The 13,712-nt window shown below is 43.3% G+C and overlaps 1 protein-coding gene across 1 annotated transcript in view; it reads left to right on the forward strand.

The window, feature by feature from the left end:
- Positions 1-13,712, forward strand: part of ADAM12 (ADAM metallopeptidase domain 12) — a 970,627-nt gene that overhangs the window by 939,029 nt on the left and 17,886 nt on the right. The window contains exon 22 of the mRNA XM_073595739.1: positions 7,217-7,347. Coding sequence (XP_073451840.1) covers positions 7,217-7,347 — 131 coding nt within the window. The remainder of the gene's footprint in view (positions 1-7,216; positions 7,348-13,712) is intronic.

Below are 13,712 nucleotides of genomic sequence, written 5' to 3' on the forward strand. Positions count from 1 at the left end.
AGACGCTGCAGCTATCAGAAGCGTGAGGAAGTCCTCCCAGGTTTCCATTTTTTAGAGGAAAAAAACTTCTATAATATGTAGCACCATGGAGTTTAGGCAGGGTTACTCTTCACAAATTTAACTGCCAGGAATAATTATCCTGGTTGATAGAGATCCATGGATTTCTCCCTAAGTTTGGCCTGGTTGCACTTTTCTCTTCTACCGCTAGGTGACCGGGTACTTGGTGGTACTAGATATGAGAAGGGCAACGCAAGGTCAGATTATGGGTTTATGGGGCATCTCAGCCAATGGGCAGGGGTTTTCTTGAATCCCTTGGCCTGCTAGGAGAACCTATATAATTTGGGTGGAGTCAGGTGATCTGTGCCACCTGGACAGCTGTCTGGGTGGATGTGTGTTTTGTATTGCCCAGGCTGCTAGGCCGGAGATTGGGCCTATCCCGGGCACATCTGGCTGCTAGGCTGTCTGAGGGCTTATCCAGAAGCAAGAGAGCAGCGCAGGGTTGGGATTGCGACTTGCAGTCCAGCCAAAAGTGATGGTTCTGCTGGCCAGAGAACCTGTTGTGGTCGGAGGTAGAGGGGAAGCTGTCTCCAGTAAGGAACCATTTGCCTTATTACCAGGGACAACAGTGTGAGTAACTAAAGCAAGTACCGAAGCAGCATTCTCAGCAGTCTGGGACGGTGAAGAGTCGGGAAACTTCAGTGGGAATCAAGCCAGGGACCCAGCCAGTGGAGGTGACGCTTGCAGGGCAGCCTTGTATGTCAAGCCAGGAACCGAGCAGGCCAGTGGGGTAAAGCTTGAGGTGGTATCTTGAGTGCCAAGCTAGGGACCCAGCAGAGAAGCGGGGGTGACGCTTGAGGAAGATACCGCCGTGAAGATTGGAGGAGCTCAAGGGATTCAGTGGCAGTGAATCAGCGGGTTTAGTGAGATCAGGCGCTCAGTAGGCTGAAGAACTACAAGGAGAGGTTGTAGTGAAGGAAAAAGGAACTGTTAAAGATTGTTGCCATAGGAGACAGCATTCCTGCACATACAGATGTGGCGTCTTGCTGGATGTCTTTCCCTGCATGGCTGTCGTCCTATTGAAGTCTCGGAGTCTGCTAATTAATCTTGCAACTACCTAAGGGTGTCCTGGCCCTAACCCTTTCTCCCCCAAAAAGTTTGTCAAAGGAAATAAACTTTCTTTTGCATTCAAGAAGTGTCTGGCGCCCAATAACAAACTACTCTGCACCCACTATGCCTCACAACCTACTACATACAGAAGGATGTCAGCTATCCCTGGCTCCAGGGGTTCTCATTAGATCAAAGGAGGCCTGGGACCTTGCTACAATTGAAAAGTACTCCAGGCAAAAGTTTTTTTTTATTATTATTAACATTGAATTGAATTGTGAAGAGTTTGACTGCCTCTTCATTGGGGAGACTTACCTTCACCTCGTCCCAGATATGCATCAGGATGTGAGTTTCAGTGCTCCCCAAAGTGCAGCAAAATTCCATATTTGACATTTGTTACCTGAATAAAGTATCAATAAAAGTGGCTTTGTTATCCTCTCAGGTAACAAAGGTAACCAATTGCAGCAGTAAGGGTGAATGTATAAACCTCCCCTAGCTTATCCCTCTTATCTTTCAACCTAACTTGGGATAGGGCTACACTGCTGATTTATTTTCTTGCTTGTGAGAAATGTAACTACTTGTTGGCAGTCACCTGATGTGCGGCACACTGAAAACAAGGTGCTGCGAATGAGGAGCTGTCCAGTGAGTAAAGAACTATCATCACAACATAAAAATTCCAGTTGAATCCCCCAGAGGACCAAGTGCATTTAGTTAGCACTTAGTCTAGTCTTGATCCATGTTTTTTTTTTTTTTTTTTTTTAAGTATTTAAGCCGACTGTAGCTCCATCCCAGGCTGAAGTCCAATTTGTGGGTGTTCCTAGCATAGTAGCCAGCTTTCCATCTTTCTGTACAAATAGATTTTGTGCTGTGTGTCAGCATACCAGGCCAGCGCTGACTGATCATTAACAACACAAGCACTAGTAAAAGATCATTCAGAGCTGTTAGAGTTTTATGATCTATCTGCTGATGACGTGTATGTTTTTAACCAGATAGATACCACAGCTGTGCAGCTCTAAATTATCTTTCACTTTTGTGAATGACCAGTCAGTACTGTTGGGGCTGTGTCATCTATCTAAAATCCTGACTGTTCATTCACAAAAGTAAAAAGATCATCCAGTGCTGGTTGGGTATTTTGATCCATCTGCCAGTAAACATAAATTGCACCAGCAGATAAATCACAGCCACAGCAGCGCTGAAAAATCTTTAGCCTAGGTTCACATTGATGCGATTTGACATGTCAAATCGCATGCCAAATCGGCGGCTATTGCCGGCAATGCACCGTCCGAATCGGTGCGGCGCCGCAAAGTCCCAAAAGTTTCCTACACATAGTTTCTCTACTACTTTTGGAGATTTTGGGGTGCGATTTGTATAGACATCTGTGCAGGAACCCGCACAGATATCTCTGAAATCGCTCCTGAAGTCAGACTGACATTCGGTTATTAAATCGTGCGAGTTCACTTGAACTCGCACGATTTCAATCCCGCTGTCAGTGTGAACCTAGGCTTAATCTGTGCTTGTGCTGTGAATGGACCTGTTCAATCCCTTACTGCACTGAATGGAAGCACTCACCTCCAGCATGCGCTTGTCGCCAGAGACGAGTGCTGTCCTTATTAGTTATATGTCTCTTTGCTAGCAACATGTTTGAACAGCGGCGGGGAATGTGGGGGTAAGCTGCTGACTATGCTAGCTCAGCAACAGGGATGCAGATCACAGCAGGACCAAGTGTATTATACACTTGGTCTCCACTGGGATATAATAAGGATTCTTACTATGTGGCAATACTTTTTCTTTAAAGCTCTCTTTAAAGTAGCAAAGAGATTTCATTATAGCCCTAGGATAAGAGTTTTAGGATGTGAGGCTTCAGCTACAGAGAGATTTGCAATGACCTACTGGTAGGATTAACCCTTTGTCGGCCATCATCTTATTTGCAAAACTTCGATTTCATTGTGTTACAAATGAGAAGTCCATCCACTCAGAACTCATGTTGAATGGGGACATTTATGCCACCAGGAATGGCTTGTGGAATTTTGGAGATTGGAATTTTGGTAGCAAGAATGAAAAACACCTTGCAATGTTTAATCATCCAAACATAAGCAGAAGAAAATAGTCTTTACAGCTGGATCTTTTTGCTTTTCTGTGTATACATTACATCAGGCACTGAAACAGACTCCTTTTTATTTGCATTATACAATGTATTAATGGACTGATAGGGCTGATCTATTTTGAATTGTATCAGCATTTGAATATAAAAGAATAACCTCTTGCCATTAAAGTGGTTGTAAACTCCATTCATGAAGTTTGACCTCAGCCCATCTACCTGTAGTGTTACTTACCTCTTTCCAAAACTCGAAGTACCGTGTCTTTCTGCTGCTCCGTTCCTCTGTTATCAGCATGATAACTTCTGACAAGTTCTCTGACACACGAGATAACAGCAGCTGAAAATTTGTGTTGGGGAGGGTGCTTGGAGGTAGATTAGCAGAGAGCTTTGTCTATTCAGGTTACAGCTCTGCAAGTTTCTTCGTTCCTCTGCCTATGTGGAGGGGGGGGGGCGTTTGCCTTTCCTCCAATCAGCTGTCACAGGGTATGCCTAGATTCCCCTCCCACTGCTGAATGAGGAAACACGATTTCTAACATGATCTGCACTTTCCAAAGAATGTAGAAAGGGAAAGACAGCAGATATACATGTAAAACTTGTGGGGAGATTTGTGTGTAGCACCCTGGTGTTTAGGCAGGGTTACTCCTAAATTTACTTGCCAGGTGTAGTTACCTTGGCTCATTGTTAGGAGTTCACCCTAAGGCTGGAATTGCTGCACTTCTCTCTTCTGCCGCCAGGTGGCCGGGTACCTGGTGACATTAGATAAGACCAGGGCAAAGCAAGGACAGATTAGGAGTATACAAGATAATATAGACAAGCCTTGCGAGCCACATAAGGGTTAATGCCTTAAAAAATAATAAATAAATCCTGAGTGAAAGCCAGCTGCAAACACTAATCACGTTTCATAATCGTGTGAGTGGTGTTGAAGAGATATAAATGTGTCTGCGCTAGATTAAAATAATACCACATAGGTGACTACAGTAAGTGCTACGTGCCAAAATAATACAGAAAGCAAAATAAATGTGTTTATGCTGACCAATAATTAATCAGAAATAGCTCTTAGTGCTTAATACATGTAACTCCCAAAGTGCAAAGTGCAATATTAAAAATAAAAAACACACAATCTAAGTGCCAAATCGGGAATGAAATAGCAACCATTCCTCATAAAAGTCCTTATAGTTCAAAAAATATATATCCAAAAATATATAAATATAAAGTGCTCAAAGGTGTGTCCATAATCAGTGAAGCTCATCCATCCTGTTCTTCCAAAAAGTGCAACACCATAAAGCATGCCTTAGTGTTCTCCAGTGACCCCCAAAAGCGTATGCGCTCACCTTAAAGTGTGTGACACAGTAATTAAACTATGTCAAACACGCTTGGGAGCCACTCCTGTGCTCAAATGGAATCAACTATGCAGGTCTCCAATGTTCTCAAAAAACGTCATAATATCATATGCAAGAGAAAAGAAACTCCATAGCGCAACATTGTAACATAATGAAGGATCTTTATTTTAAACAAAACTCTCCCCTCATAGGGGTACTCACATGCTGTGGGTGCGTGAGTGCACCATCCTATACAAGCATTAATATAAACAAGCCGATCGTGAGGTATAGCGTGCGGTGCGGTGTGTGCATCAATCTCTCTCTCTCTCTCTTTGCTGACAGCTCCGTCCTGGCCCCTCCCCTACGCGTGTTCGGCACAGGGATCACGTGCCTTCATCAGGGGGATTTGGTCCAAATCCCCTGATGAAGGCACGTGATCCCTGTACCGAACACGCGTAGGGGAGGGGCCAGGACGGAGCTGTCAGCAAAGAGAGAGATTGATGCACACACCGCACCGCACGCTATACCTCACGATCGGCTTGTTTATATTAATGCTTGTATAGGATGGTGCACTCACGCACCCACAGCATGTGAGTACCCCTATGAGGGGAGAGTTTTGTTTAAAATAAAGATCCTTCATTATGTTACAATGTTGCGCTATGGAGTTTCTTTTCTCTTGCATATGATATTATGACGTTTTTTGAGAACATTGGAGACCTGCATAGTTGATTCCATTTGAGCACAGGAGTGGCTCCCAAGCGTGTTTGACATAGTTTAATTACTGTGTCACACACTTTAAGGTGAGCGCATACGCTTTTGGGGGTCACTGGAGAACACTAAGGCATGCTTTATGGTGTTGCACTTTTTGGAAGAACAGGATGGATGAGCTTCACTGATTATGGACACACCTTTGAGCACTTTATATTTATATATTTTTGGATATATATTTTTTGAACTATAAGGACTTTTATGAGGAATGGTTGCTATTTCATTCCTGATTTGGCACTTAGATTGTGTGTTTTTTATTTTTAATATTGCACTTTGCACTTTGGGAGTTACATGTATTAAGCACTAAGAGCGATTTCTGATTAATTATTGGTCAGCATAAACACATTTATTTTGCTTTCTGTATTATTTTGGCACGTAGCACTTACTGTAGTCACCTATGTGGTATTATTTTAATCTAGCGCAGACACATTTATATTTCTTCAACAGATTAGGAGTATATGGGGTATCTCAGCCAATGGGCAGGGGTTTTCCTAAATCCCTTCGCCTGCTGGGAGAACCTATATATTTGGGTGGAGTCAGGTCATCGGGGTTCTGTGCCACCTAGACGGCTGTCTGGGTGGATGTGTGTTTTACTCCCTGGGCTGCTAGGCCAGAGTTTGGGCCGATCCCGGGCACATCTGGCTGTTTGTCTGAGGGCTTATCCAGAAGCAAGAAAGCAGCGTAGGGTTGGGATTGCGGCTTGCAGTCCAACCAGAAGTGATGGTTCTGCCTGCTGGAGAACCTGTCATGATCGGGGGTAGAGGGGAAGCTGTCGCCACTAAGGGACCATCCACCTAATTACCAGGGCCCACAGTGAGTAGCTGAAGCAAGTACTGGAGCAGTTTTCACCAACCGGGGACGGTAAAGAATTGGGAAACTTCAGCAGGTGTCAAGCCAGGGACCCAGCCAGCGGAGGTGACGCTTGCAGAGTAGCCTTGTGTGCCAAGCCAGGGACCAAGCAGGCCAGTGGGGTGACGCTTGAGAAGTATCTGAGGTGCCAAGCTAGGGACCCAGCACAGAAGCGGGTGTGACGCTTGAGGAAGATACTAAAGTGAAGATTGGAAGAGCTCAAGGGATTCAGTGGCAGTGAATCAGCAAGTCTAGAGAGAGACTGGGATCTCAGTGGGCTGAGAACCTGCAAGAAGTGATTGTAGAAAAGTAAGGGAATTCGTTACAATTTGTGTTAGGAATTGTTCTAAGACGGTTGCCATAGGAGACAGCATTCCTACACTTGCAGATGCGGTGTCTTGCTGGATGCCTTTCCCTACGTGGCTGTCTACCTGTAGAAGTCTCAAAGTCTGCCAGTTAACATTGCAATTACCTAAGGGGGTCCTGGCCCTAAACCCCCTCTCCCACAGTTCTGTTCAAAAGAAATAAAATGTCTTTGCATTCAAGAAGTGTCTGGCGCCCATGAATCAGCATTACACCCAGAATGCCTTTTAACCCACTCTACACAGAAGGATGTCAGCAGCTCTTGGCCCTGGAGGTTCTCATTAGACTAAAGGAGGCCTGGGATCTTGCTACATGTGTATCACCTGAAGCTATTCACTTCACTGGATATAGGAGAAGATTTACATCCACTTTAAGTGATTTTAAAATCTAAAATTGTATCCAAAATTATGACCAATATTTTGGGGAAGAAAACCTGTTTGTGGTTATCCTTGATCAAGCTTTACAAAATTAAGGTTGATGTAAGCAGATTGGCTTTTAGTATGGATTTGTTGTGTCTTGCTAGCCACATAAGTAACCTTATTTATAGTCAAGAACATTTAGATTTCATGAGAGCTGAAAAAGAGTTTCCATAAAAAGTTACAGTGGATGTAATAGAGGTCGCACATCAATTATCGTATCTCCTTCACACTGTGAAATCCAGACAATTGTTTGGCAGCTTGTTTACTCTGTATATATTTTTTTTTTTTTCTTGCAGGGATCACGCATCCCCAGCCCCCCACAGAAGCCACTGCCCGCAGATCCTCTGACTAAAAGTGCCCAAGACTGCAGTGCTGCCAGCTACGTATGCGAGGATGAAGGCGCGGTGCCCCGTATCACCCCTGTAAGGTATGCTGTGAACAGGAACACAATCTCTCTCATCTGACCTCCATCAGCTGTGGGGGTTAAATCTAGCGGAAACAATGTTCACTTTCATTTTGTGTACCTTGGACTTTGTGTAAAGTTTAATGCTGGAGGCAACAGAGGAACTGGGCTGGAAATGAGTTGGATCAGAAACAGTTCTGACTTGAAGCCGCCTTTGGCTGTTACAAGAGAATCTGAAATCTGATTAGGTCCAGTCCTGGTTCACTGTATGCACAGGAAAAGGTGCATGTTTACAGGTGAAAGGGCACTTCCAAATGTCACCGTTCACACTGCTGCTCCCAACACAAAAAGTTGGACAAAGAGCTGCCCGCGGTTATGTTATTTCAGAGAGGAACATTATGTTGCTGCCTGACAAAACTTATTTTAAGCCAAACAGCAATACCAAATGTGCACAGTATAATAACCAAATTTAACCTTACATCTGTCTCCAACAGCAATGTCCAAACTTAAATCCGTGAGCTAAAAAAAAAGTAGAATAGGTATTTAAGTGGCCATATTATGTTTACTGAGGGTCACACCTACTTAATCCTGGACAAATGCTATAGCATATGGTAATTAACATTGCAAATATATTTCAGAAAAGGTTTGCTACTTCTCAATAAAGGGGACTGCCAAGGACTCATAACCATCTCTATATGAAAATATATATAAAAAAAAAACTTTATTGCCTATATGACCTGGTCCAGAAGTCTAATAGGGCGTACACACGGTCGGACTTTGTTCGGACATTCCGACAACAAAATCCTAGGCTTTTTTCCGACGGATGTTGGCTCAAACTTGTTTTGTCTACACACGGTCGCACAAAGTTGTCGGAAAATCCGATCGTTCTAAACGCGGTGACGTAAAACACGTATGTCGGGACTATAAACGGGGCAGTGGCCAATAGCTTTCATCTCTTTATTTATTCTGAGCATGCGTGGCACTTTGTCCGTCGGATTTGTGTACACACGATCGGAATTTCCGACAACGGATTTTGTTGTCAGAAAATTTTATCTCCTGCTCTCCAACTTTGTGTGTCGGAAAATCCGATGGAAAATGTCCGATGGAGCCCACACACGGTCGGAATTTCCGACAACACACTCCGATCGGACATTTTCCATCGGAAAATCCGACCGTGTGTACGGGGCATAAGTATGAAACATCATTGTTTTTTAATAAAATACAACACATTATTCATAGAAAAACAAAACAAAAAAATAGCATACTAGACACTGCAGTGAATGTCTTATCCATCTATATCATTATAGTGCACTTTATCTGATCTAACTTTTTTAATTCATGACTGGCAGTAATGTCTGAAATACAGCTGATAGACAGCGCATATCTTCATCATCATGGCCAATCGCTGAAGCTCAATAGGTAGGTTATTGTATAAATAGATATATATATATATACACACACAATAACCTACCTATTGAGCTTCAGCGATTGGCCTTGATGATGAAGATATGCAAAAGACCACAGATATTAGTATAGCAATACCTCTGAAGGAGCTGCTTTTGTTTGTTCAGTCCGTTACTCTGCCTCTCAAACCCAAGGAACTGTCCCTGCCCCTCTGGCACACCTAGCTATGGAATAACCCAGTAATAACACACAAACTCCGTTCTGCTCTCTCAAGTTTACTTGGACCAGCGAAAATTTTAAAGTAATATTAGTCAGCCAAGTCCTGTATAAGTAGCTTGATTGAAACAGTTCTCAAAACAGTCAATAACACTATGCAACAATAAAAGAATAACAACATACGCAGATTAAATGGACTCCCCAAACAAGCTATTGATTGATGTAGAATACTATGGCTAAATGGGAACACCTTATAGTACCTCCAATACACACACAATGAAGCAATACAAACACCAGTGGCGTGTCCCCTTTAAGAGCAACAACAATAATGTTCTAGGAGCAAAGCTTTGCGTTTGTTCTCTTCACCGTCATGTAGGAGCTCTGTGGACAAGGGTCCCTCAATGTAACAGGGTAATGAGAAGGAATGTAAAATAGCTGGTGCTGTGATATAGCACTCCTCTACGTGATCCGGATAACAGGTGTCTGTGCACAGTATTCAGGTGTGGTGTTTTATGGAAGGCAATAAGATTACTGGGCAATGCCCCCTTTACCAATCCTGTACGCATTCAGCGGTCCTCCAAAGAGTGATTAACTGATTCTCTTGGATGCAGATGTGTCGCGATGGCTTTCAGTCTCTGACCCGTTGAATCAGCAAATTCCGTGACATTCCGCGCTTCTGCGGAGTGTCCTTCTGGAAGCATGCGGGTTCTGTTCCTCTGGGCTGGAGCTGGAGCTGCAGACTGTGTGCCCTTTGGTAGGCCGCAATCCCCTCACACAGCAACAGAGGGTTGCTCTCCCGATGGGATCCAGGAAACAAGGCCTCTCGGCCTGGTCCACCCTATGCTTTTTATAGTCTCTCCCACAAACCTCTTGAGTCTCTGCAGTCCTGCCCCCTCACACAGTTAGTCAGGCTGCCTTGTGCTGGGACTTCATATTCCACAGTTCTTTGCTGCTGTTCCCTGATGATTGTCTCTCAGTCTCTTCCAATAGGGAGGCTACAAAGTAAACAATTCTGTGTGTGTGAGAGGAGAGGAAGGGGGGGGGAAGCCCACACAGCTGCTAGCAGGCAGCTCTCTCCCTCATGGATTCAATCATCCTGGAGAGGTACCTGCTACACACTCCCCCCCACCAAAGAACCTTTGGTCCCCCAAAAGAAGTCTGTGACCTGTTACATGCTTTTTATATACAAGTGGAGAAAGCAAGTTAGTGCACAGAAAATCAGACAATTTGCATCTGCATAAAAACCTGGCAAAGGAACCTCCCACCAATTAGCATAGGAGGGGAGGTTGTCCTGCCTACAGGCCACCTGAATCGGAATGACCCAGCTAGATATGACAGGGGGTGAGTTGGGGTTGTCGTCCACTAAATGTGTGGTGGAAGAACCAGGCGCCTCAAGAGTCCTTTTTGAGGTGAAAACGGCTTCTTCAGAGCTTTCACCCGGCATATCATAAGTCAGTCTCTTAGGTGGGTGAACAGCTCTTCGCTCTCTCTGTTCCTTAGGCTCTGGCGTTACACTGCCTTCCCTTTTCCCATTTTTTTTTTTTGTTCAGCTACCTACTCTTAGGCTTGAGAGTTATATATTTTTTTCCTTACAGACGCTAAGGACATCGTCTCCTTTAGTGGGGGAGTGTCTGTCAGTAGATGTAGATGACTGGAGAAACTTCAAGTCTTACATGATGCCTCCTGAAGTAGACTTAGCCATCAAGGTTCAGTGATCAGCTTTGATGATGAAGATATGGTCTGTCTACAAACTGTATTCAAAGATTTCTGCCAGTCATTAACATAAAGTTAGATCACATATTGTACAGTATTCTTTTATCCCCCGGGGGTTTTGTATTTGATTTTCTATAGATAAATGGTTTTAATGTTGTATTTTAATAATAAAGTAGTGTTAGTTCTTTTTACAGTTTGTATAAGTAACTAGATGAACCAGATTGTATAGTTGGTAAAATATTATTATATATTTACATAAAGAGATGTTATGTGTCCTTGGTATTCACTTTTGAGGGACTGGAAACCTTTTTGAATTGAATTGGGGGGAGATTTACTAAAACTGTAGCCAATCAGCTTCTATCTTCAGCTTCACACTCATTATTTGTCCTGTTTACCATTGTCATTGAAGGTGAAATGAAAAGAAAAGAACAAATTTTGGGTTGTCCTCAGAAAAGTAATAGAGGGGAATGTTACAATGGGGACACTAGTAGTGGTTTATAGCCTTCCCTTACTTTGTCCAAAATATAAAACAAAATGTTTTGCCCATAGTTGACAATAAAACCTGGAAGCTGATTGGTTTCAATGCTGACCTGCACCAGATTTTGCACTCTCCAATTTTAGTAAATCCCCAACCAACATGTTGCCCTTCAGACTCATTACGTGATAGCCCCAATGGTTTTTCTTTTGCTTTTTTTTTGCAAATAATAATTTATCTTAGAAAAAGGGACTATAAAAGACTACTTGACAACTAGCTGAGTGCTGCAAATAAATATTGAGAGAGTCGCATGCATCCCAGAAAGCACCAGTCTGACATGCCTGATCTAGTGCAAACTCAATCTTAGCCATGGGTTTATGCAATAAACTCCTTAAACTATCAAACTACCAAGTCAATGTCAATTCTGGACCGTGGTCCTGCCATTTAGGAGCCAATCGGTCCACAGTGATTACTTCCACTGCTGTTATTCTCCCAGAGCCAACAGTGGAAAGCAGGACAGCTCTGAATTGAGGACGAGGGCTGCCTGAGTTAACAAGCATGTGATTGGTTGCTAGGATATAGCGTGGTTCTAGCAATCAATCACCAGTTTGCAGCTCCCGCCCTCTGTCCAGACCTACTGTGCCACCCACCCTCCAATCTGTCTGTGGAAGGGGGGGCAATGTGAAGGAGGGCTGAGGACAGTAAATGTGTAGGGGGTATTTTTACAGTATGTAAAGGGAGGGACTGTGATATGAAGGGTCCGTTGAGGATGCTGTTGTAAGAAAACAGGATTGTGATATGAGGCTTGATTCAGGTTTTTGCGCACACATGTCACAGATAGGACAACCTATTCATTTTATTAGCCTGCCCTACCTCCAAGAAACGCAGAGAAAGAAGTGCTGACCTTTTTTCTTTTTTTTTTCTTAAATCGTGTTGCTCCAAGCTGCATGGTGTTGCAGCACCCAGTGGTTTTGAACAAGTAAAATGTGGCGTAGGTGCCAATGTGTGGGGTTGCTATTAAGGTTTAGCATGTTTAAACCTTAAGTTTAGCGTGTTTCTCTGTGGGTCGGGAATGCGTGCAATTTTGCACATGTTCCCCAGCCACAGAGATGTGAAACTAGAGCAGAGGGAGGCGCTAATGTGCAGGATCTGAGTTATCACACAAACATGTGATTTCAACCCCTGCTTGGACATTTTTTTCTAATTGGACACAATGTACCCCTGGTGTAAATTATTTATATTTGTTTACGTGCAGACCAAGCTGTCCTACATAATAGTGACAGTGGATGGGATAAAATGTAACCCTGCTATTTATTCAATAGGTTTATTTATTTATACACTGTTGCTACAACTGTTATAGAACACCTGGGATTGTTCGTTTGTCTGTTCAAACCTGTCATTGTTACTTTTGCTGGACAGCTCGGCCTGCAGGTAAATGTAGAATATGTGTATATGTACAGTATGTGTATTTAATGCAATAATATTGATACACACTAAATATAAATATATATATATATATATATATACACACATAAACATATACACATACACACACAGGCTACTGGTCAAAATTTACAGAAAAACACTTTTTTTTTCACTTTGAGAAATGGTACAGAGGTAATTTGTAAACTGTCATGGTGTTATTTTTTTAAAAAAGGAAAAGTTTAGGTTACCAAAAATTTAGGTATACTATATATATATTTTTAAAGTGGAGTTCCAAGCTTTTTTTTTTTTTTTTTTTTTTTTTTATTAAAAGTCAGCAGCTACAAAATGTTTAGCTGCTGACTTTTAATAAACAGACACTTACCTGTTCTACGGTCCAGCGATGCGGCCGCACGGAGCCTCGCTCCTCTCCCTCTCCTCCCCTTGGTGCATCCTTTGGAACTGTGGGCACCCGGCCGTGACAGCTTGCGGCTTCACGGCCAGGCACGCACTGTGCATGCGCGAGTCGCGCTGCACTCTCCCAGTGGACAGGCAATTTTCTGGGACCTGTCACGTATCCCAGAAGATTGCCAAATGTGGCATGTAAGGGGGGGGCTGAGTGCTTAAAGTGGAAGTTCCACTTTTGGGTGGAACTCCGCTTTAAGAGAACAAGTAGTTGGGCTAACAACTGGTAGCTTTTCTGCACCAATGCAAGTAAATTGAGCATTAAACTTTGATGCAGACAATTTCTCTGGGCGTCTTTTGTTGATTACTTACAAACCTCTCAGTCTGTTTTACAGAGATGGTAAACAAACTGTTACAATTCCCCATGACATGTTATTTGGACAATATTGCACAGCAGAGAGTAGCATATTGCTCTCATATTGACAGAAAAAGAGTATTTACCCAAGGACAAAGACTTACTATAATAACCCTTTTAAACAGTAGTTCTTTTCTGTAGAGAAATTGCAAAGAAATCTAGGGTGCATAGGCGCGCGCACGGGGTGTGCCGGATGTGCCTGGGCGCACCCTAATCACCCCGTGCTGTCTCCAGAGATTTGCCCCAAAATGCTGCATCCAAGAGAGTGTGCGGCCCGCGCTGCCTGTGAACCATTTCACAGGCAGCAGATCGTGAAAATTGCCAGAGCTGTTCAGTGTA

This window comes from Aquarana catesbeiana, linkage group LG08 (assembly GCF_042186555.1).
Source record: "Aquarana catesbeiana isolate 2022-GZ linkage group LG08, ASM4218655v1, whole genome shotgun sequence".
In the NCBI taxonomy this organism is placed as follows: domain Eukaryota; kingdom Metazoa; phylum Chordata; class Amphibia; order Anura; family Ranidae; genus Aquarana; species Aquarana catesbeiana.